Here is a 23,753-nt window from a genome sequence, read left to right on the forward strand (position 1 = left end):
GAGAATAGATATATTTAGAAATGGATTTAGTGAGCGGGAGCTGATGGTGGCAGTGGCCAGCCCACCTCTTTGTGGGTTGCAGTTATTTTCTACGGTGGACACGATCCTCTAAGGCTAAGGCTTAGTTCTGGCCCATACACCCAAAAAAGTTCTGACCAATACTACTGAAGCTGTGATCCTTCACTAGCTCGAGACCTTCGAACTCTGTCTAAAGGTTAGAATCTGTACCAGTATAATCAGCCCAGTCGTCTGTACCTTTTCTCTGCCATTTTCACATTTCTCGCGCCTTTTTGCAATCATCATGAAGCTTCTCGCATGCGGATCCAATGGCCATTACCAATTGGGTAATGGCACAAACATCGACACCAACCAGCTCACGCCTGCTCTGTTCACAGTTGATGGCCACTTAGTAGACCTCCCCAGCTCGGTAGCCAAGATCGCTACTGGCGGCAACCATACATTTGTTCTACTCAATTCAGGTCTGCTCTACACCTGCGGAGACAACTCCTACGGACAGTGTGGTCTACCCCCGGCAGACCACATCGCCGTGTTCACTCCAGTCCCGGGCCAGTGGCGCGACGTGAGCTGTGGTTGGGAGTATCTGATACTTGTGGATGCTACTGATAACGTATTTGTTTGTGGACTTGGCTTAAAAGGCGAGCTAGGACTTGGAGAGTCCACCACATCTACGGTTCTCACGCGGTTGGACGCCATGTGCGGCAGGGGCATTTCAGTGGTTTCGTCAATGAGCTTGACGCTCTGCCGGGCATCTGACGGGAAGTTCTACGGATGGGGAGATGGAAAAAAGGGCCAGTTGGGTGCTAAAAAGGTGCGGTGGGTGCCTGAAGTGGTGGTATTTCCCGTGCAAGAAGAGATCCTTCACTTCGGACTCACAAAAACCGATGCAGTGCTACAGCTCCGTCTTCGACTTGTGCTGTTTGGCAGACAGGCCATTGATATTCCTCAAAAGGTCCATTTTTTCCGTACCATGTGGACGTGTATCCACTACGAAGTCGAAGCAGAACCGTGTTCGGTTGTGTCCGTCGGCAACAACAGCCACGGCCAGCATTTTCCCAATTCTTGGAGCCAATGTGGTGGAGTGTTCGAAACTGGCAGCGAGCACGGACTCTTCTACGCCAACAACACCGTCTACGCCTGGGGCTGGGGAGAACACGGTAACTGCGGCCACAGCCAGGTACAAGGCCATGACCAGATTGTGTTTGCTGACGCCAATGCCATTTTCAAAGGAAAACCGGCATATATGGCAGGTGGATGTGCCACCAGCTGGATCGCTACGGATTAGAGAACAAATGTCACGAAGTATCTTTCCCATATTCATCTTTTGACATCATAAGGCATCACAAAGATGGAAAATATGTTCAACGTGGTTACTTTAGGACAACGGTATCAACAATCAATCACAAATCCTGACCATTTTCTTTTCATCGTCCATATATTTGAAAGAAAAATCTCGACTTTTCCACGATGAGCATCGACCGCGACCCAGCCCCAGCCAAAATATCACCACCGTCTTTCTCCCGCACTACTAACAATGTTTGGAGCTGTGTGTTCAGGAAGACCAATCCAGTTGGCCAGCCAGGTGGCTGAGAACAAGTATGTCATCAGTGTCCCCAACGCCTCGAACGTATCACACATTGCCATTTTTTTGCTTCCTCAAACAGAATTTAATGACCCCAACTACACTGCCCTTGTGTTCTTCCAGTTGCCAAACTCAACTGATTTCAAATTGCTTGGAGGCCTAAATCCCAATAAGCCCAGTGGGATCTTCAAGCTCAATAACATGAGACCAGCGGCTACCACCGGGGACAACGATATGATGGACGATGAGGTCATTGATACCAATGACGGCTTCACCATCAATATTGGGTTGTCGATCGAGCCCACTGCCGAAGCCGAGGTGCAGTTGAGTCAGGAGAAGATGAAGCAGCTGGGGGCCTCCAGTGCCTTGGTGCCCCAGCAGCCCAAACCATATTTATCCAACAATCCGAGTGCTTTGGCCAGTATGGCCAACAAGATTGTGAGCCACGCATATAACTACTTGTCGAGCTTTGTTGATGGTCAAGGAAGGGTTCCCATCAAGGCCTTTGATAACTGGTGGGACAAGTTCAAGAGTAAGCTTGCGAATAATCCTAACTTCTTGAACGAGCTTGAGACTTGACAAATCAACTGCAACATATTCACGACACGAACTATACAATACGAACTACACGAGAAGTCTATACACTACGAACTACACGAGAAGTTTATAGATTACAAACTATGATTCAGTCTATACCACTGTACTCAGAACCATGGTGAGTCATAATCCAAAATGAACATGCTCTGTGGTAGCGATTTTGCACCCATTTATCAAGGCCAAGGTTTGTCTCAGTGACTCATTGCCACCTGTAAACATAACCAGTCGCCATTTTCTCCGTTTTATTTCCTATCCATTAGCAATTCTCTCCTATTTTTTTCCTATCACCTGTAATGCACTTTTCCTTCAGCTCAAAGTGAAATCCGCAAAAATTCCACGCATGTATAGAGCACCAGACTTTTTTGAAAGATACAACGTCTGTCGAATCAGCGTCAACCATTACTCGAATTACCATGTCACTGCCCAATACAACCAGACAATATCCCGGTCATTGCTTTCAAATGCGTTGAAACAGTTGATTTTACACCATCCTGCTTTATACTATGGAGTGAAGCTCAACCCCAAACTAATTGATTATAAAACCTACCAAAACCACCAGGTTGGACCTGTGAAGTCGATCCTGTTCGAGGACGTGGTGACTATTTCCGATAAACCCTTTTCGGAAGAACGATTGGTGGAAATCAACCACTTGTGTATTCCTGTGGATGATGAGAACTCAGTCACCTGGAGAATCATCGTGTTTTCCAACAATTACATCTGTTTGTACTCCAACCATATTATTATTGATGGAGGCGCTGCTGCGTTCTTCCACCACGACTTGTGTGCCATTTTGGCAGAGCTTTCATCCCAACATTTGGAGTTTGTTCCAGAACTCTACAATCAACAGGTTGACGGAGTGAAACAACACTTGGGCACAGACCATGTGGTTGATCTCTATCGATGTACACTGAAGTTGCAGGCGATGTCCATGGTGGTAGCGAGCTTTATTCCCAAGTCGGTCACCCAGTTGTGGAACTCATACACCAATAAGCACTATCCTGATCTCCAGAAGTTCCCACTTTTCGAGTGTGAGCAGCGCAAAGTGATAGATGACGAGTTCAGGCTATTTCAGATCCCCGACGAGACCATGACCCGTCTTTTGGCCAAGTGTCGGCAAGAAGGTGTCACGTTTACGGCGTTTCTTGATGTCCTCATCAACCATTGTTTCCAGAAATGCGTTTTTCCGTTGATTTCGTCCCAGAAGCTTTCTACTAAGTCGAGTATCGTCACCTCCGGTAGAAGATATTACCCTGAGAAAGCAGCTGAGCTTAGGTATGCTCAAGTGGTGACGGGTACCGAGATTTATCTTCCTCCCATTGAGAGTGTTCTGGTCGAAGCCATGAAGGTTGTCAAACAAATTATCGATACAGACCTTGAAACCAGGAACCGGTTCAAATATGTGGGTCTTCTTCTGATGATCAATCCATATGATATTTTAGCGCCTGAAAAAACTGAGTTCCACCAAGATGTGCTCTTTGAGATTTCTAATTTGGGGTTGCAAAATATCAAGAATGGCGACTGGGCCGTCAGTGATATCGTGTTCTGTCAGTGTACGGGGCCGTCAACCACCTTCGGGTTCAACGTGGCCACGACTCCTGGGGGAACAAAAATCACTATGGGGATCAAATCACAATATGCTCAAAGTGGCATGGATGAATTTGAGAAGGCGTTTTATGCTGGGATCGAGCAATTTTGCAGCCGCTAAATCTGTAGAACTAGGTAGGTAACATATGCAACTAATAATATGACTAATCAATATGACCTTAAACCTGTAGACATTAGGCGGACACACGGTTATCAGTAATACCCACGTGATCTCTATCTCGTGACCCTCATCGCGAAGCCATCAAAAGTGTGGCGGACGAAAACCTTAATAAGCATCCACATCTGCTGTTTTTTTCTAAACAAACTTAACTCTTCTCCATGACAAAAGACGATACCACCCAATACGGCTTCGGAACCAACGCCATTCACGCCGGTGCTCCCATCGACCCCCACACGGGGGCCGTAATCGAGGCCATCTCGCTCTCTACTACTTTTGGCCAGTCGCAGCCATCCAAACCCATAGGTGTCTACGAATACTCCCGGTCGGCCAACCCCAACCGTGACAACTTCGAACAGGCGGTAGCTGCTTTGGAAGGCGCCCAGTACGCTCTCGCCATCAGTTCGGGCTCCGCCACCACCGCCCTTCTTGTCCAGTCCTTACCAGTTGACTCGCACATTATTTCTGGCGGCGACGTCTACGGAGGCACCCACCGGTACTTCACCAAGGTGGCCTCGACCCACGGGGTCACCGCCTCGTTTGTGCCCGACCTCGTCGACGACCTCGAGGCAGCGTTACGCCCCAACACTCGGATGGTGTGGTTGGAAACTCCTTCCAACCCAACTTTGAAGGTCACCGACATCGCCGCCGTCAAGCAGGTGTTGCAGCGCCACCAGGATGCCACCGGCTCCCGCGTGGTGTTGGTGGTAGACAATACGTTTTTGTCTCCCTATATCTCCAACCCATTGGCCCATGGAGCCGACGTGGTGATCCACTCCGTCACCAAATATATTAACGGCCACTCAGACGTGGTCATGGGCGTGTTGGCCACCAACGATGACTCCTTAGCCGAAACCTACCGGTTCTTGCAGAATGCAATCGGGTCGGTGCCTTCTGCGTTTGACTCCTGGTTGGCCCATAGAGGCTTGAAGACCTTGCACTTGCGGGTCCGCCATGCCGCCACCTCGGCCTTGTCCATCGCCCAGCACCTCGAGGCTCATCCCAAGGTTAAGGCCGTCAACTACCCAGGTTTGAAAACCCATGCCAATCATGGCGTGGTGTTGAAACAACACCGCGATGGCTTGGGAGGAGGTATGATTTCCTTCAGAATCCACGGCGGTGCCGACGCTGCGTCTGTGTTCACCTCGTCGACAAAGTTGTTCACGTTGGCCGAGTCGTTGGGAGGAATCGAATCTTTGATCGAGGTGCCTGCCATCATGACTCATGGTGGTATTCCTCGGGAAGAGCGCGAGGCCAATGGGGTATTTGATGACTTGGTCCGGGTGTCGGTGGGTATTGAGGATACCGTCGACTTGTTGAGGGACATTGACCAGGCTTTAGACAAGGTCCAGTGATATATAATAGGTAGATAATTCTAGAAACCCTTTGGCTGCAAAGTCGCACTCGACGGGAAATCTGTCCATTTCACTTTTGGGCATTTACTATCGAGTACATGAGACTATCAACCTTAACTCTTGTGATATTGGCTAGTAAATTCCTTGCCGCCGAACCACTACCTGTCAACTTCCAAACCCTGGAGCTTATTTGCTCTCCAACTGACCCCACCAACTGTTACCCAAAACTTTTTGTTCCTACCCACCAGTGGCAACCAATCCAACCAGGTCAAGATATCCCCGGTGGATTACACGTAAGACTCAATATCGACACTTTGCAGAAGGAAGCAAAGTTGTTGGACTCCCTGGACGAAGCTACCAACGACCTCGTGATAGTTGCCGAATCTCAAGACCCTTCTCCTGCCCCTGCCAGAAAACCTCACAAACTTGATATGACTAACATCAATAGCTTTGATTCGGCCCTTGACGAGGTGCAACTGGCGGCCAATGGTGCTGGCTCTGACAGCCTTGACCAGGCTTTGGACGTGTTGATTGACTTGAGCCATGATATCGAATTCGGTACAAAGTTGGCCAGTGATGGCTCTGCTTTCAGTAACTTGAACGCTATTGCTGCTAAGTCTTCCCCACCCGTCCAGGAAAAAGTATATAGAATCATAGGGTCTTCCTTGAGGAACAATCCCGAGGCGATAGCTACGTTTGTTGACAAAGATACCAAAGAGTTGATTGGACTGTGGATTAAACAGTTGGATACAAGCGACAACCTCGTCAAGAAAAGAGTGTTGGGAATCTTCCATCAGTTGGTGACTAACGCCAGGTTTAAGTACCAGTATTTCAACGGAGACTTTGACTTGTTGAGCAAGTTCATCGATATTTATCCTAAACTCAACAAGTCCACCAAGACTCGGCTTCTCAATATCCTTGAAGACTTGAAATTGGTCGACGAGCCAAGCTCTGAGTCCGATGACTCAAGGGTTTCAAACTACATCCAAGCCAAGTTCTTGAAGTCCGACTTCAAAACAGAAGACCAGTTCAAATTGTACTACCAAACGCTTGTCGAGATCCACCAGGCGGATAAGAGTCTTCAAGGATCCAAAGCTTTTGTGACATGGCTAGATGAAGAGTCGGGAAAGAGACAACAGGGACTCAAGGAAAGAGATGGACTCTACTCAAACGCCGATAAGCAGTTCGACAAGGACATGTTGGAAACCAGGCATACGGTATTTGGTAACCCCAACGCCATGAGAAAGCACTTTGATGACGAACTTTAGAGCCTGTATTTGGATTTTAGTAATAAAATATATTAATGAAAAGTGTTTAAGTTAATATATGAAGCATTTTTGTTTTCTCTTTATTATACAAGTTGATTACCTGGAACGAATTTAGTCAAACAAACCGAATCCCATGTCATCGTCGGATTCTTCAGCTTCTTCTTCAGCTTCTTCTTCAGCTGGGGCGTCACCGGAGGCAGCAGCAGCACCGCTCGAGGAAGCAGCAGCAGCACCACCAGTTGGAACAGAAGACAACTTTTCGTTACCTTCGGCAATCAATTCTTCGGCGCTCTTACCTTCGACTTCAGCCAACAACTTTTCGATCTTTTCGTCTTCAACTTCGATGGAGACAGATTCCAAAACGGCCTTGATGTCGGCAGCAGATGGAGAAGCGTTACCGGCGTTGACCAATAATAAGTAAGCAGCAATGTATTTCACTAGATGCTTGTTAGTATTTTTCACTGGGGAATATCCACTAGAGCGGCTGAGATTAGCCATTACCAAGAATTTAAAGCGGGTACATGGGCCAAATATAGGATGGTGACCACTATTATGGTGTCGCCTTTGGGACGCATAGGTGCTAGAGTTCTGCCTCTTTCGTGTTTGACTAACATGGACTACCTCGCAAGGACTAAGGCTGAAAATAGTTGGGGAGTTCCTCTGGGAAAAGGGCTATGTGACGCTTCGCTCTCGATAAGCATGGCTGTGGTGACAGCAGGCTGGGCTGATAGTGGATTTGTGCTTCAAATGAACATACTTTTGTCTAATACTGTTGGATAATTTTCAGTCCAAATTTGATTTTTTCCGAGTGTGAGAACAGTTTCAAACCGAACTCACACAAAACCAGATCGCGGGACGAAAAAGCAGTCACGGATTCACGTGAATATTCCCAACATTCCACCTCACCATAAGCACATCCACTAATTGCCCTGTCATCACCGTACGTACCACACACTATATAATGGCATCCCAAGTGCCCCAATAACGAGCACTTCACTTGCTGTGGCTGTCTTTCTCATAAAAACTATGGCTTATCGGCGTGCGATTTTATGCTGCGAAAGATGCGACGCCAAACAATCCTACGGTCAACCCATAGTATGAAATCGTTTCCTATTTTGAACGAAGAACAAACGGATTCCCTAGTGGTGAACACTCTTCAATGGAGTCTTGCTAACGGATTGGTGATGTATCCACCCAATTTCCAGCAATACAGTGCTGATAATGCCCCCATTTCATTGTTTCCAACCCCCATCCCCAAATCCAGTTTTGAGGATGCTATCAATATCCAGCAAACATACAACGAGCTTTACTCCAATGTAATCACCAAGGACAAGAAGTGGCTTGTGCAAAACATCGAGCAATTGTCGCGATTCGACAAGGATTTTACCGGTAAGCTTTTTGATATCTACAAAACGCTTATTAATGAGAATGGCAAAGTTCCTCAACCGTTGTCATTGGGGATCTTCAGGTCTGACTACATGATCCACGAAGCTGACAACAATCAGATCAAGCAGATTGAATTCAACACTGTAAGTGTATCATTTGGTGGATTATCAACCAAAGTCAATCAGCTTCACAACTACTTGAACAAATCCGGGGCCTATGACACTGACTATTCGTACAAGTACTACGACGACGCTGAGATTCCTATTTCTTCGTCGATAGACGATATAGCTAAGGCTCTTAGTATAGGGAACTATTACTACAACGGGGAAGTGGAAAATGATAAGACAGTCGTGTTGTTTATTGTCCAGCCAAATGAGAGAAACAGTTTTGACCAAAGACATATTGAGTACTCTTTGATCAACAATTTTGGCCTCAAGAGTGTTCGTTTGACCTTGGAGGAAGTTTCGGATAAAACCACTGTTAATAGCAACAAGTTGTATTTGAAACAAACCATGGATGAAATTTCGGTGGTATATTACAGAAGTGGATACGCTCCCACTGATTATGTTAGTGAGGAATGTTGGAAAGCCAGATTGCATTTGGAGAATAATGTGGCCATTAAGTGCCCATCTATATTGACCCAGTTGGCAGGTGCAAAGAAGATCCAGCAGATTTTAACTAACAAACAGGTTTTGGAGACCTTTTTACCTGATTTGAGTGAGACAGAATTAGAGAAAGTTCTTTCCACATTCGTGAAGATTTATCCGTTGGACGACTCGGAGGAAGGTAAAATTGCCAAGCAGTTAATAAAAACTGACCCTGGAAACTTTGTATTAAAACCTCAAAGAGAAGGAGGGGGTAATAATATTTACAAGGAAGACATTCCTTCGTTCTTAGAAAAATTGGAAGAAAAAGACTGGGGTGCTTATATATTGATGGAACTTATAACTCCTCCTATCCATAAGAACAAGTTGCTTAGAAATGATCAAATTTTCGAGGAAGATATCATCAGTGAATTGGGGGTATTTGGTACCATTTTGTTTGACGAATCCAAAGGAGATATAAAGTACAACGAAACCAGTGGATTTTTGTTAAGATCAAAGTTCAGCAGCAGTAATGAGGGAGGTGTTGCGGCTGGTTTTGGATGCGTAGATGGTGTCTACTTGTACTAGTCTGACCTCACTTCTTTGTTCAATTCTTCCTTTAACATGTTCAATTTTCTTTCACTTTCAATTTTCACAACCCACAAGGCTGCACCAATCGTATCGGTGAAGATAAACAAAAGGTTAAAAAGCGGAATAGATTCCAATAGATTGGCTACTAGACCAAACCCAATATATTCAGGTTTCTTAGTTTTGTAATGAACTCTTATCTGTTGCTGGCTCATACCTCTCAAGAAAAAATATCTGTGTTGAGCTTGTAAACCTCTCCTAGGTGCTTTTATATAGGCAATCAACATGGCACCCACGAATGGAACCAACCCGCATAAGAAGATCACTAGTGACCTACCTAACAAATATGGTAACACAGTCCAATTGGACAAAGATAGTATGATATTGGATACCTTGACTAAAAGTGGGATCTTATGTGTTCGTCGAACCTTACCCATTATCACCACATCATCGTGGAATTCCTTCGACAATATCCCATCAAACACTAACTTCTCAATCTCTGGCATTTATAAGAATATGACTAGAATGGAAGACACCTGAACACTAAGCTGGCATACAGTGAGCCAAGTCCAAACCAATCCAGTAGGTCCTGTGAAAATAAACAAAACTGGCCCCAATGTTGGTAGTACAAGGATAATAACAACGGAGTATGTCACAAGCATAATAAGAAGTTGTGGAATCAATATCGTGATATAGACATGCCAGAGGGATGGGTTGTGCCAAAAGTAAATCATTCCCTTTTTTTGTAGAGTTAGCAAAAGCAGTTGATTTAGTTGGTTTATAGCTACTTACGCAAAAGGGATAGGCATAAGTTCCGGCCCTGAGTACAGCATATGGCCTCAACAAATACTTGAGCATTATTTGTGGTTGCAAAAAGATTTTTTGATTCGCGCTTTTTCTAACCAGCGATTTACAAGCCCAAAACTCTTCGAATAAAAACTAATTCCTCCAGCTTCAGCACCCATACATGTAGATATTAAACAACAAGCAAAAAAGAATGGACGAGTCCGGAGTCGAACCGGAGACCTTTCCCATGCTAAGGGAACGCGCTACCAACTACGCCACACGCCCAATAATAAAATGGTCCCTAGCAGGATCGAACTGCTGACCTTGGCGTAACTTCCTTTCAGATATTAGCACCACGCCATAACCAACTAGGCCAAGGGACCACTTATGGGTGACACTCTGGGGCAGACACTTGCGCGACAGTGTCTCAGAATTGTCACGTGCGTGCGCACACCTGGATTGCCTCTCCCAGCCTAATTAGCATTGCACCCAGGCCAACACCGAGCTGCAAAAATGGAAATGTCGTCGCCTCTGGTTTTTCTTAGAAAAAAAACTTCAAAGGATATAGATAGATAGTCCAAACATGTTTTACTTACACGGGGAGGAGTTTTATATGTTGGTACTTGTTATTGTCACAAGTTGTAATTCTTGAATGGTCTTTCTATAGGAGAATAGGCCCTAGACCATGCGACCTTCCATGACCCTAAATTGAAGTACATAATAGGTGAGTAATAGTCCCGGTTAGTGGAAACATAATATCTCTGGATATTATTGCAACTTACAATGGCCACTAGTTTTTTTATTGACTGAGATGTTGTTTTAAGCTCCTCTTTGTGACAATCAATAGTTACCAAGAATATATCAGCTGTTGGAATATAACATTCGCTCGTTTTCAAGAAGTTCACATTATACAACTCCTCTTTGTAGAGTGGAATACGGCTGCAAATTCTGTCAAGAAGCATTATTTTAGTTAAAGGATATAAAAGAGAATCAAAGGTCGAACAACAGATATGGATCACAAATACTTGAAACACGAGGACTGATTCAATGGAAAAAGAATGTCTTCTTATATAAATTGTTAACCCTCTGTGAAGATATATTTCTTCACATTCTGTGAAATTTACAATTCCAGTATCAGCTAAACAAGAAATTATCGCTAACTCTAAAACACTTTCTGAAAGAGGCAATTAAGTGTTATGTCCAGTGTTATATCAGTGTCCGTCAAGCACAAACACCATGCCCCACCCACTTGGGAGATTTATGGCTATTAACACCACTAGACCATTGACACATACAATACTGAAAAGCCATTTCAGTTAAGACCCATGAATCCTTTTCTGCATGAATGCCCCCAAAAATCATGAGAGAACTAGAAATCACAATACCAAAGTAACTAGAGGTATGCAGGTATCTTCCCGTCCAAGTGTATTTGCATTTACTCCAATCCCACTTGTGACGATTGGGGCAAAAACCTATCCATACACGACTCACATCTATTTAAGCGACTGAAAAAAAAAATAGTTTTCATCTCTTCCCAACACCAACATAAAGTGAAAGTGTATGTAAACATCTTTGATTTCATGATGAAATAAATATTACACAGACCTGTACCGAACTACAATGTGGATAAACATATTGCCTATTTCTGAAAGCCATTCATTATATGAGTACTTGTACTAACAATATTAGGATGATCATCTGAACGAACAACCACCGTAAAAACTCTTTGCTCTGACTGTAAGTTTCATATTTCTAGCCCTGGAGGGCCAGTACTGCTTTAGCGATCGGTGAAGATGTAACCCAGTTTGCCAGTATCTGACACCAGGATTTTTGAAATTTTTAAGATCACTTCTGACTGGCGTGAAAACTTCGTCCACCTCTGACTACCATTAAAACTTCTTCCTCCTCCGTACCGTTAAAACTTCTTCCACCACCAGAGTAAAGTCGACACTAAATATGGCTTTGATATTAAATGATATACACGTTACAGATATATATTTTAAATATTATATGATTGGTTGATATATTTGCTATTGGTTGTTCTTCGTTTTAAAGGAATATACCTGTTTATTTCTTACCGGACAACTTTCTTAAGTAGAAGGCTAATTCTTCACCTTCCAAGATGTAACCATCACTTCTACCGGATTGACCTGGTCTAGAAGAAATACAAGCGTACAATCTACCGGAACCGAATTGGGCATCAACAGCAGATTCAATAACAGCAGAAGCAGATCTAGAAGCCAACTTTCTTTCCAACTTACCGGACTTCTTGGCGACTTCTTCAGTAGCGTTACCCTTCTTACCCAAGGTTTGACCGTAGTGGTTTTCGTACCATTGTCTGAAAGGAGTAGCATCGATTTGAACAATAGCAGCCTTAGTCAAGGTGTTGGTTCTAACCAATTCATTGTTGGAAGGATGGTAAACCACTCTAGCGATTCTGGTCTTTCTGGAGACACCTTCGGAGGCCCAGGAGAAGTTACCAGATTCGATTCTTATAGCTCTGAATTTTTGGTTACCACCTCTAGTTCTGACCGAGTGGATTCTCTTTGGTCCCAATCTAGTGTTGGAAGTTTGTCTACCTAATTCAAACTTTCTCTTCTTTCTGAATTGGGCTCTCTTGGCCCCGGTGGCAGAACGCTTGTGACGAGAATCTCTTGAAATACCCATGGTTTTCTCCTATTAATTTAATAAAAACGGTGAGTTGGTTTTCTATGGAAGAAAAAATTTCTGTGAAAAAATTTTGATGCTTGAGTAGCTACAGTCGCTGGAAAAAACTCCTGCATATGTGTTGGTGAACCCAGTGGGGCGGTGCGCGCACGTATGCGCACCAGCAGTCACAGACAGTTTGGAAGGCGGCATGGGCACAAGCCCTGAAACCCTTGCGCGCGCGAGCATCATCGCAAAACCTCATCGCTCTGGGTGGATGCTATCATGGATGTGTATGATGAAATAGAAATCGAGGACTTTACGTTTGATCCAGCAACCCAGTTGTTCCATCATCCGTGTCCGTGTGGAGACAAGTTTGCCATTGCGTTGGACGACTTGTTAGATGGGGAAGACATAGCTGTGTGTCCATCGTGCTCGCTAATGGTGAGAGTAATTTTTGAGCCAGAGGACTTGGATGAGTACGTGGATCAGTAGAAGAGCAGGATTAGAGATATATCTGACCAGGAGTCTGAGAGGTAACCACGACCCGGTGACCAGGAGCCGGCCACCAGCTGCTCAAATACAAAATACTTGACACATGGGCAAAGAGAAGACATCTACGAAACTGGAAACCAGACTTCCCAAGCTGCGCAAGAGCCGATTGGCCAAGAGCCATGCAAACAAGGAGGAAACTGCTGCTACTGAGTCGAACTACTTCGATGATGTTAAGCACCTGGCCAGCACCATGTTGTATATAACCCTGATACTTCTCAGCACATCACTTCTCAGCACATCAACGTGTTTGTAACGGGGTTACCTGCTCCTTGGATTGGAAACAAATGACAAGAAAACCAGATTCTAGTACAAAACATAAGAACCCTTGTAACCACACAGTGGCCACGATACTAATGACCAAAACTTTATATTCCTTAGCACCAGCATTCGTACCAATAAAAATATTTCACACTATCCCGACAACGGTAGGTAGGGCATCGTCGTACCGATCATCGGTGTACTATAACACCTTACACGTTGTACATCCGCATCGCCGCCCGCACCCACCGTAAATATGGGTGCAACAACTAACCCCCACCATTTCCCTCCACATGCGACCTGGGCACTCATTGACCCGAGAACCGCCTGGAGCTATTTAGGTTTCGGACTCAGGTGGTGGACCAAGACTTTCTGGCGCGTCCCGCACAAGCAACAATGCCAACCCCGTCAAAAGACGGGAAAATAGCCCCGATTCGGTACAGAGCCGAACGTCGTGAACTCGCGTATTGTTGCGTTTGGCTCCGGGCAAACACTCAGGGTGCTGCACCTCCGCCCTAGATATCCGCCTTTGACCACCCACTCGGCATTTGCCCAACCGTTTTACAACCGTTGGGTTTAAACGCGGTGCGTACGGGATTGGCCCCAATACCTTATTAAGATGTTAAATTTTTGGGTTGCCATCCCCTGGACCCCCCATTGTTGGTAACCCAGTTGACTGCGACATGGATTTTTGGAGTGTGATGGGTCAGCAATTTAAAGTTTGAATCTCTACTAAAGCACTATGGTAATCCGTGATTACACACCGGATGAGTTTTGGTGGTACTGCTTCAAGCTCTCGGGTAATGTTGTCAATAGCTGGGATATGCGACTGGCGGAATCCCGGCTTACCCCAATTAATTAAGATATAATCACATTCAGCAGTATGGCTAGGCGAGGTTAACATTCCAAACCCACGTATCCATATCTCGGCTGTGGCGACAAGACAAACGGGAATTATGCCATTTTCCACGAACCAGAAATAAAATAAAACGCAAATAAATTCCTCCGCGAGGAATGCGAGCGCGCCTACAAAAAAACGATCACTGACAATTACTCTGTAGCATCCTTGTGGTTTGATTTAGTATTAGGTTATAACACAAGTGAAAGTACTTGGGTTGAACACGCTGAACAGATCCCCTCTCCTCCAGTGTTGCCGCGGTTCCTAATCTCATATGAGCAACATCACCCGAAGAGGCCCCTGGTCTCCTGAAGAGGACCAGAAATTAATGGAGCTAATCTCCATATTCGGCCCTACAAACTGGGTACGAATCTCCAACAGCTTGGTCACACGGTCGCCTAAACAGTGCCGCGAGCGGTACCACCAGAACCTTAAGCCATCGTTGAATCGAACTCCCATATCGCCTGAAGAAGGCGAATTGATCGAGCAGTTGGTGCTTAAATACGGCAAAAAATGGGCCGAAATCGCTCGTCACTTGAACGGCCGAAGCGACAACTCGATAAAGAACTGGTGGAATGGTGGGGCGTCCAAGCGTCGCCGTGCCAGCGTTCAGCATGATAAGCTTGAACCGCTGCCCCAACCGAACTCACTTCCTACCCTTGAACACGATGAACACGATGATATCACGACCCAGCCACTACCTCCCATGCCACCACAACACGGGTTGGTGCACGGAATGCTCCCCCCGGGTGTCCCAGTCCATTCTCAATTGCCGTTCCCAGGCCCTTCACATCTCGCCGGTCCTCATTTGGCAGGTCCTCACTTGGCAGGTCCTCACCTCGTTGGCCCCGGCCCCACCTCAGCACCAGGCCCACCGGTTACTTCGGCCCCGGCCCAGTTGCAGAGCCCATACGTGGTCCATCCGCTGACAAAGGAGGAGCTTCCCCGAATTGCTTTCAACACGTCTATGTTCAATAGCTAGCAAAACCAGGTGTTGTCTGCTGACTCTCTTAGTCCAACACGAAATGGTGACAAGTCCGCATCGTACTCGGGCTTGAGGTCTGCAAGCTTCGATCTAAGCAATAGCACGTCCGGGGTCGGGGCTGGCCCCAATCAGTTGCCTCCTTTGATCAATAAACGTCGGTTGTTTGAAGACTCCATTCCCATCCGTCGACATTCCACCACCACCACCACCGGTGCCTCGCTCTACTCGATGGCGCAAGCCCTGGCATCCAACTCAAGCCTCGTACACGGTCCTCATGGATCCACCTTGACATTGAACCAGTCGGACGCGGTCACACCGCATAGTCCCTACAACCAAAGCCCTTTGCTTCTATCAAATACCAACTCCAGAAACAATTCCATCTCCACCACCTTTGACATTAATTTTATCAACTCCAATAACAACTCATCTTCCAACTCCAGACGTTCATCTATTGCCCCTGACTTCTTCCCCAATCCATTGAAAGATATCAACCCCAGTCATAAACGCAATGTATCCAATAATTCCGGTAAGGCTGCGAACCAAAATGTTCCACCTCCGTTGTCACTCAACCAGCCAAGCCATCCCCAGTTTGCAGTACCTCAACTTATTGGAAACTCTCCAACCCAGTCTGCATTCACATTGAGTAAGTCTCAATCGAACTTGTCCAACGTGTTGTCCGCCTCCAACCTTCACCACCAGCTTGGTGCCAATGTCTCATCCGGTTCCCACCCCAAGAAGAACACAAATAATGGTAGTAACAATGGAGCAGGGAATGGCAAGATCTCGGTATCGAGCCTAATCGATTGAGAAATCGGCATATATCTAGTGGTTTGTCCAAACTTTCTTCAATTCGTTTTCCCCACTGTTGAATTGTATTTCTTCTGTAGTAATAATGAAAAGTAATAATGATTGCAAAAACTATTATTTGCGCACTGTAGGAAAAAAAATTACTGATGAGATGTTGGATCTAGCCGTCATTGATTCCGATGTGTTGGTTTTCGACGTGAATGTGGTGAAACAGCTACGGAACCTTGGGATTCTTGGGAATTTTATGGGCTCTTTGGCAGCTGCTCCCCAACAGAACAGTTTCTTGGGCCTTCCGTTGAAGCTTTCACCCTACGAGATTTTATGGCTTGTGGATAACCGTCAGGCTAACCTCGTCAAACACAAGGGAATTACCAGGATAAATAACCACAAAGAGCCTTATTTCTACACCCAGTACAACAACGAGCCTAGTGAGCTCGAGGCAGTCGATATTGAGGTTATCAGACGTAAAGCCAATCCCAGTTCATATTCGATATTCTGTCAGCTAAAACACCAGGGATACTACTTGCTTCCTGGATTGAAGTTTGGCGGTGAGTTCATAGCATATCCAGGTGACCCACTTCGGTACCATTCCCACGTGATCGTCCATCCTGTGAGTGAAGTGAATTTCTACAGCTTAATTGTAAGTGGCCGTTTGGCCACCGGTGTCAAGAAATTATATGTGATTCTGGAGCCTGACGAAACAGACCCAACGTTCAATATTACGTTCTCTATCGAATGGGCCGGATTTGGTTAGATTACGCTATTAATGTCCTTATATACGTACGAATTAACGATCTCAGTTCTCATCGAGGACAATAGCTCCATTTTGGGCAATTACTCTCCTCTTATAGTCAATTCCACCTTGCAGATTTTTATAACGATACTTGGTTTCGGTTGTGCCAGTTCCATGATTACCGCTGGAAGAAACCACAAACACAGACGTACCATTTTGCCCCGAGGTGTGTTCTAACTGCAGTCCTCCAAATCCTTTCTCGGAATACACATTCACATCGGTAATGTTAACGGTAAAAGTGACATCAGACCCATTAGTTGTTGTCAATGTGTCAAGAACTAATGGATAAGTGAACTCTATGTTTTCGTACAGACTTCCAACCCCGACGGTCATTTTGGTGTTTCCGGTATGGACAACACTCTGATCGAGTCCATCAGAGGAGATTATCTGAATGTTGGTAGTGCTAGTTTTGAACTCTAATTCCACAGGCCCAGACACAACCAGTGAGTCCGCAAGAGTGAATGAAAGACTGCTGTGAAGCTTCACATCGTCCTCACACACTAATGTTTGGTGTAAAGAAGTCGAATTGATGACAATTTGGGTACAGTACCTATTAGTTAAAGCCTGCGAAGATGATCCAGTACTAGACTCCACATGACTATTTTCCCACACATGAAGGTTGGCAGTTGTGATCCAGTTGGAACCTACCAGCTTATGGTCCACACCATTATCAATTTTGATTTCTAATTTTCCGTCCGGATTAGCCTGGATTTTGGGTAACAAGACTGTCAACTCAATGTTGATGGGCTTCAAGTCAAAGGCATCGTTGGAAACCACAGGAGACCACAACGATGGTGAAATACCCCCAGTGAAGATGACTGGATCAGGTGCAACGGCTGCAACTATCTGACCATCAAAATAAACCTCAACATGGCGAATAGGGCCATGTCCATAAAACTCCACCCCTTCAGCTGCAAAACCAGATACATAAGCATCGAGAATGTTAGTATACCAGAACTCTTCCTGAGAGTTCCCTGAAGTGAAAATCGACAACCGCAACTTGGAAGTGTTCGTGTTCAATTCCGGTAATTGTGCAATGAATTGGGTGTCTGGTAACAGGATCTGGGGCAGTGACTCACTTGTTGATCCCAAACTAACTATCTTCGAGGGCAAAGTGTTTGTGAGGATCAAGTCAGTAATGTCATTAATGTCTGGGACTGGCCCAAACTGCGAACCCACCGTCTCATCATAGTAATAGTCAATGTACATGTTTAGTTCAAATGACCCTGTGTACTTGTCGTTGACAATGTTTCCCAAGCTAAACAGGAGCGTGGCCTCGTCCTGGAATAGAATAGCGTAGTCACTAACATCTTTGACGAAGTTGGAGTGGGATGGTTTTCCTCCTGGCTCAATAGTCGATGTTCTCCACACTTCCACACCACTCACAAATAAATGGGCTAACCGATCATATTGTACTCCCGACACATACGTATCCAATGTCAACACAACTCTGTTGAACTCAATGCCCGAAGGAGGTGTATAAGTGGTCACAAAAGGAGAGCCATATGAGTTTCCAAATGTGTGATTGAACAATAGTTCGTGTTGCAAAGATTTCCCGTAACTTGGGTTGACGACATCTGGATAAGTGACCTCAAACTTCTCAACATATGAACTGTTACTGGTAGTAGCAGAATTTACTCCCGAGGCTTTGAAAAAGCTCAATGCATGGTAATTATTGGGTAAAATTCCCTTATCAGCAAGATTTCCAAGAGAACCTGCAAAGTGGTGGGGGTTCAACAGGAAGACATTCAAGACTAAGAGGCCGAAGATACCTAGAAATGAAAGGACTCTCATAGTGCGGGCCTTATGTTTAAATGGATTGATAGGGATTTTGCCAGACTTATAACCACATTTCTTGGAGCCGTACGTCAGTTTCAAATCATTGTTTGGAAAAGACAATTTAAGGTTTGGCGTCTCGACAATTAGCGTGTTATCAGGAAGTCTCAGGTTACCATACTGAATACAATGGAGTAAAGTTAGCTCTCTGTGCTTTCCCATTGTTAGTGTTCGGGTTATTAGATAAGCAGTCCTTGGATTACGGTTTAAACACAAATAAAAATGCGACTCAGTGTTTACGCTATGTAGCTAACAAACTTCTCATACTGTTAATTTGGTGACGATATCTTCGAGCCTCTCTTCCTCCTTTTGCATTTCAATGTATTGCAAGGTACGGGAAAAATATTCTTCCAAAGATTTGAATAATCGGTATTCTTGGTCTTCAGTATCCTTCAAGTCGTAGTCATTGTTGAGGTTCTCAATATTGTTGTAGATCAACTCAATTAAACCATTTATGTAATTATCGTTCACCAAGGTATTGCCATGGATATTGAACACCAAACATTTGTTCAAGATCTCAATAAAAAGCTTAAGCGACAAGTACGGATCGATACATGAGTCCGCCACCCTCAAGGACTTTTGAAGACACTCCAAGACTCTCTTATCATCCTTGAATAATTCAATGGTCTGATTGGTTTCCAAAGTCTCGGTCCACCAGAATAGATGCCCGCAATTGTAAATGGATCGGCATTGATCTTGCTTTTTGAGGAGTTTGGAACCATATAATGTCAATTTGGTGATCAACGATTGATAATCCTCACGAGGCAAGTTTCTGGTGAAGTTCAACTTATTCAAGATTAACAAAATGGATTGATACTGGATAGAGTTGTGGTTCATAGAATCTTGGGGGTTAATACCACGGCCATGCACAGAACCCTGCCCTTGACCTACCATTAAAGTTTCCTCATAAACGATGAAACACTTGTTGAAGAATTCGAATGTGATGGTGGGCAAATTAAGTTGGTCAGCGACCATGGTACAGTTTAAATATAAGTTTAGCACCAATTGAGAATTGAACACTTGGTGATGTTCGTATAGTTCATCGATGATAATAGACAAGTTCTTAAATTGGTTGATCAACTTATTGGTAAACTTACCGCTTTTTGTCAAATTGATTAGTCCAATGGTCTTTAATATATCGAGTATTAATTGTATCACTGTTGGATAAGTGTAGACAATACTTGCAAGGTTCTTATTCAAGAACTTCTTTCTAACGTATGTTATGTTGCTGATTTTTTCAAACAAGTCTATGGAGTTCTTGTTTATCTTACCTAAGACCTTGCAAATATTCGATTGGTTAATTAAGAACTCATTAGTGACCAATTTTTCTCCATTTTCAATTTTTACCGTCTTCACGATTCCCATTTGTTTCAGAACATTAAGCTCATTGGACTCCTTTATCAAAATTAATAGAAACTTAAAGATAATATCGATTTCTTTCACATCACACACAATCTCATCCTGGTCAAGTAATTTATTCAAGATTTCAAGAGAGATTTGCTTTTGGTACAACTGATTTGAGATCCTGTTATAGAACTCATTGAAAAAAGACAACTTCAATAAACTGGAAATGGAATCGAAGTTCTGAATCGGAGTAATAAGCAAATTCAACCAGATCTTTTCATCGATTTCTTCGGAGCTGAAGTTCTCAGTAACAAACTTATAAATCTTATTCAAATTTTCATAATTGTCTCTTTCAAATACCAACGATAGCCGAATGAAACTCTGCAAAATCGACGAGTGCTCTTCTAAAGGAACATTCATAGTGGTAAGCTTTTCGTAGAAGCCCCAAAATTCGTCAAACAATCTCAAGCTCGTGAACATTTCCTCTTCCTTTTCATTTTCTTCGCCATTTTCTTCATCTTGTTGTTGTTGGTGATAGTTTATGAATCTCTCAATCAAAGTGCTGATTAATTCAGACTTGTTCAAAGTGGGATTCAAGTTAAGGAATAAGTTATTAAGGAGCATATTCAAGGTAATAAAGTGGAAGTTGTCAGGGAAAATTTGGATTATCACATCAATTAAATATGTCTGGGCTAAATGGTCTTTACACTGAATAACCTGCTCTATTATTATAGGGAAGACGTGGTCTTTGTAATACGACTCCGGGGAGTACTCATCATCAGTGAAATCATCAATTATTTGAGACAATCTAACCAAATTGGATCCGACTAAGATCTTCAATTCTTTTCGTTCTTGATATCTCAATTCCCTCTCAGAAGAGTGGCCTTGGTGCTGTAATCTCACCCACAACTTGTTCATTTCAATGAAGTTGTTGATCAAAAACGTTACCGTTTCATCGAATTCATGCTTGGTTCCAATGGGTAAAAGATCTTTGATTCTTTGACTCAAGTAATACCTTAAAAACAACCCTCTGATTGGATTTTGCACCCCACGACACATTTCGATCATGTCCTTCATGATAGCCTCTGTGGGAGCATTATTGGTGGAAATAAAAGTTGTTCCCACTGCAATCAACATGTACAAACGAGGAACAATATTCCCACTATATTGGACCAATTCGTACAAATCCGTCAAGAACGGGGTTTCAGTGTTCTTCTTATGCTTCGCCTTGTAGGAAGCCAACAAGTGGTTACACAAGTAGTCCAAGGAATCAAATACGGCAATGTATAGTTCATAATACTGTTTGGGGGACAACTGGTTAATTCTCAACTCATTCAAGAAGTTGGAACAGTGTTTCAATGCCTGTAGAAGGTTACTATCGTTGAGACATTGCTTCATTAAGTGTGATTGATGGTTGATGTTACTTAGACAACCTTGCAAGATTGATTTGGAGTCATTCTTATTCATGGTCACTAAGATAAAGATACTATACGGGATTGAACGATTTCGCGATTTGTTAGAGGATGCTGCGAAAATACTTTCTCTATATTAAACACCATACGCTACAACATAAAAAGAAGCTATGAAACACACTAACTTCGAGAGATGAATCCTCCCAAGTCATGGATGACCATACCAGCAATAGCGGCCGAAATCAAGGTGGCAATGGCACCTGCGAAGAAAGCAGACGCAATTGTACCTGTAATATCCTTAACCCGAGTAGGACACAAAGCACTCAAGACCCCGATGTTAATACCAACGGAACCAAGGTTGGAGAATCCACAAAGAGCATACGTGGCAATCAAAGTTCCTCTGTCGGACAACTTATTGTAAGGAGCGTCGTTGATCAACATGCTGTAGGCCACAAACTCATTTTGAATGGTTTTAGTGCCAATTAATTTGGATACTGCCAATATCTCGTTTCTTGGAGTTCCCAAGAGGAAACCCACCGGATACAAAATGTACGATAACATCAACTCCAAGGTCAATTCGTGAATGTTCCAGAAGTTACCAAACCAGGTCAATAATCCATTGATTAATGCAACTAATGCGATGACACACATACATTGGACCATTAAAGTTCCACCAATTCTCAATCCCAAACTAGCTCCTATACTGTATGCGTGTAATACGTTCTTGGGTGAATCTTCACCTTCCTCTTTTTTGGGGAAGACAATCTTTCCCGCCGTCAAAGGCTCTTCTTCTTCCGGGTATCTCAATTTAGATACAGCCAAGGAACAAGGAATGGACATTACACAAGAAGACACCATGGCCTGGGCATTCAAACCCAAACCAATATAACCAACTAAAACCGACCCAGAAATGGTTGCAAAACCTGAACACATAACCTGGTGCAACTCGGCCTTAGTCAAGTATGGCAAAAAGTCCTTGACCAAGATAGCCGATTCACCCTGACCAATAAAAGGAGAAGCAGCCGTCGCTATAGCCTCGGCACCGGACACTTTTAAAGACCAGAAGAAAAAGTAAGCGAATTTGCCGATGGCCCATTGAATCACACCAAAGTAGAACCAAATATGCACAAATGCCACAAAGAACACCACCGCTGGAATCACCGAGAAGAAAAACCAGCCTAATTCAGAGGTGTCAGAATCGGTCAAGAACGCAACACCATCCTTAGCGAATCCCAACAATAATCTGGCCAACAACGAGATGAAGTTGAAAATATCATACCCAGCCTTAGTTCTCAACACGAACAATGCAACAATGAACTGCATCAAGGTTCCTCCAATGACAGTATTCCAATTGATTTTGGACCTGTTTCTTGAAGTAGCCCACAAGCCCACAAGAGCAACAATAACCCCAAAGAAAGACACAGCTCTGTCCTCTCTCTTGGAGTATGGGGTTTCAGTAGGTACAAACGAACCCACCAACATCACTGCAATAGTGATGCTTCCTCCTACCAACAATCTATGGGTTCTTTTAGGAAGCACCTTGTAGATTAAATCGGTACAATAGTTCCAAGGATACGATACAATGTGTAACAACTGGTGAAGAACTCTCCAGTACAAGGTGATCAACCGAACCATAATGCACCCCCATAAAATAGTTGGAATCAACCATTGGTGCCTGTGCTTTTTCTGAATGACAATCGACAACCACCAGGCGGTGAAAAACATTCCAAGAAATACATGCACTAACACTTTTCGGTAGGGGACCTTGGATATAAACCACGCCCAGCTGCCTCGTTTTGGGTTGTCGTCACCCGAAGTTGCGTATTCGTTAGACTGCTGGTCTGCCTCTATTACTGCATTTTTCTCCAAGTCGTAAAACTCAGTAGTTTTACTTTTAGAAATATTGGGCCCAACCTCCACAACAGAGTTCTTAGATTTTACAGGTTCCATATTAAAGGCAGCCAACAGTTTGGGGTACTGGAAAAAAAATAGTGGGATGTTCAAGAGGCTTTTTATAGAACAGAAAAAAGAGATGAGATAGCTTTTGATAAAGCTCGTTCAATGGCCGAAATTTTTTCTTGAATGGGGAATATTAGGTGATGTTTAAACACCCACACGATCCCCTCTCCCTACGTCTTACACCCCTCTTGTCCTTTGGTATTGTCGCTAGACCCTATGTGGTTGCTTATACCACTGCAAATACCCCCAAAGAACATCGAAACATTCGAGTCTTATCATTGGTGAACGGCACCAGAGATCTTTATCAATAGCTAATCTCTCATTTATTCTTCAT

General features: G+C 44.0%; 11 protein-coding genes and 2 non-coding genes across 13 annotated transcripts; 6 read left to right on the forward strand and 7 right to left on the reverse strand. All coding sequences in view use genetic code 12, as the record gives it.

Annotated features, from left to right (window-relative positions):
* Positions 1-301: 301 nt before the first annotated feature.
* On the forward strand, positions 302-1,303 carry ATS1 (alpha tubulin suppressor; the record flags this gene model as incomplete). The annotated part of the gene is made up of 1 exon (XM_006685416.2): positions 302-1,303. One exon carries the CDS (start codon positions 302-304, stop codon positions 1,301-1,303), a length of 1,002 nt encoding a protein of 333 aa, XP_006685479.1.
* Positions 1,304-1,552: 249 nt separating this feature from the next.
* Positions 1,553-2,179, forward strand: PSN45_005015 (uncharacterized protein; the record flags this gene model as incomplete). Its single annotated transcript, XM_006685417.1, has 1 exon — positions 1,553-2,179. The coding sequence occupies one exon, from the start codon at positions 1,553-1,555 to the stop codon at positions 2,177-2,179; it is 627 nt and encodes a 208-aa protein (XP_006685480.1).
* A 358-nt stretch (positions 2,180-2,537) lies between these two features.
* Positions 2,538-3,902, forward strand: PSN45_005016 (uncharacterized protein; the record flags this gene model as incomplete). Its single annotated transcript, XM_006685418.2, has 1 exon — positions 2,538-3,902. The coding sequence occupies one exon, from the start codon at positions 2,538-2,540 to the stop codon at positions 3,900-3,902; it is 1,365 nt and encodes a 454-aa protein (XP_006685481.1).
* Positions 3,903-4,120: 218 nt separating this feature from the next.
* CYS3 (cystathionine gamma-lyase cys3) lies at positions 4,121-6,582 on the forward strand (the record flags this gene model as incomplete). Its single annotated transcript, XM_006685837.2, has 2 exons — positions 4,121-5,310; positions 5,418-6,582. 2 exons carry the CDS (start codon positions 4,121-4,123, stop codon positions 6,580-6,582), a joined length of 2,355 nt encoding a protein of 784 aa, XP_006685900.2.
* A 111-nt stretch (positions 6,583-6,693) lies between these two features.
* RPP2A (ribosomal protein P2 alpha) lies at positions 6,694-7,080 on the reverse strand (the record flags this gene model as incomplete). The annotated part of the gene is made up of 2 exons (XM_006685420.1): positions 6,694-7,019; positions 7,059-7,080. The coding sequence occupies 2 exons, from the start codon at positions 7,078-7,080 to the stop codon at positions 6,694-6,696; spliced, it is 348 nt and encodes a 115-aa protein (XP_006685483.1).
* Positions 7,081-7,679: 599 nt separating this feature from the next.
* On the forward strand, positions 7,680-9,140 carry GSH2 (Glutathione synthetase; the record flags this gene model as incomplete). Its single annotated transcript, XM_006685422.1, has 1 exon — positions 7,680-9,140. One exon carries the CDS (start codon positions 7,680-7,682, stop codon positions 9,138-9,140), a length of 1,461 nt encoding a protein of 486 aa, XP_006685485.1.
* Positions 9,141-10,138: 998 nt separating this feature from the next.
* PSN45_005020 lies at positions 10,139-10,211 on the reverse strand. The gene has a single exon. It is a non-coding gene; the product is annotated as a tRNA-Ala (tRNA).
* Positions 10,212-10,221: 10 nt separating this feature from the next.
* Positions 10,222-10,309, reverse strand: PSN45_005021. Its single transcript has one exon. It is a non-coding gene; the product is annotated as a tRNA-Ile (tRNA).
* A 1,684-nt stretch (positions 10,310-11,993) lies between these two features.
* Positions 11,994-12,593, reverse strand: RPS8A (40S ribosomal protein eS8; the record flags this gene model as incomplete). Its single annotated transcript, XM_006685423.2, has 1 exon — positions 11,994-12,593. The coding sequence occupies one exon, from the start codon at positions 12,591-12,593 to the stop codon at positions 11,994-11,996; it is 600 nt and encodes a 199-aa protein (XP_006685486.1).
* Positions 12,594-14,557: 1,964 nt separating this feature from the next.
* SEN34 (tRNA-splicing endonuclease subunit) lies at positions 14,558-16,829 on the forward strand (the record flags this gene model as incomplete). The annotated part of the gene is made up of 3 exons (XM_006685427.2): positions 14,558-15,246; positions 15,298-15,911; positions 16,240-16,829. The coding sequence occupies 3 exons, from the start codon at positions 14,558-14,560 to the stop codon at positions 16,827-16,829; spliced, it is 1,893 nt and encodes a 630-aa protein (XP_006685490.2).
* A 42-nt stretch (positions 16,830-16,871) lies between these two features.
* On the reverse strand, positions 16,872-18,866 carry PSN45_005024 (uncharacterized protein; the record flags this gene model as incomplete). Its single annotated transcript, XM_006685426.2, has 1 exon — positions 16,872-18,866. The coding sequence occupies one exon, from the start codon at positions 18,864-18,866 to the stop codon at positions 16,872-16,874; it is 1,995 nt and encodes a 664-aa protein (XP_006685489.1).
* Positions 18,867-18,965: 99 nt separating this feature from the next.
* On the reverse strand, positions 18,966-21,515 carry vps35 (retromer complex subunit Vps35; the record flags this gene model as incomplete). Its single annotated transcript, XM_006685428.1, has 1 exon — positions 18,966-21,515. One exon carries the CDS (start codon positions 21,513-21,515, stop codon positions 18,966-18,968), a length of 2,550 nt encoding a protein of 849 aa, XP_006685491.1.
* A 125-nt stretch (positions 21,516-21,640) lies between these two features.
* Positions 21,641-23,410, reverse strand: PSN45_005026 (uncharacterized protein; the record flags this gene model as incomplete). Its single annotated transcript, XM_006685429.2, has 1 exon — positions 21,641-23,410. One exon carries the CDS (start codon positions 23,408-23,410, stop codon positions 21,641-21,643), a length of 1,770 nt encoding a protein of 589 aa, XP_006685492.1.
* Positions 23,411-23,753: the final 343 nt, after the last annotated feature.

This window comes from Yamadazyma tenuis, chromosome 7 (genome assembly GCF_029203305.1).
Source record: "Yamadazyma tenuis chromosome 7, complete sequence".
Lineage (NCBI taxonomy): Eukaryota > Fungi > Ascomycota > Pichiomycetes > Serinales > Debaryomycetaceae > Yamadazyma > Yamadazyma tenuis.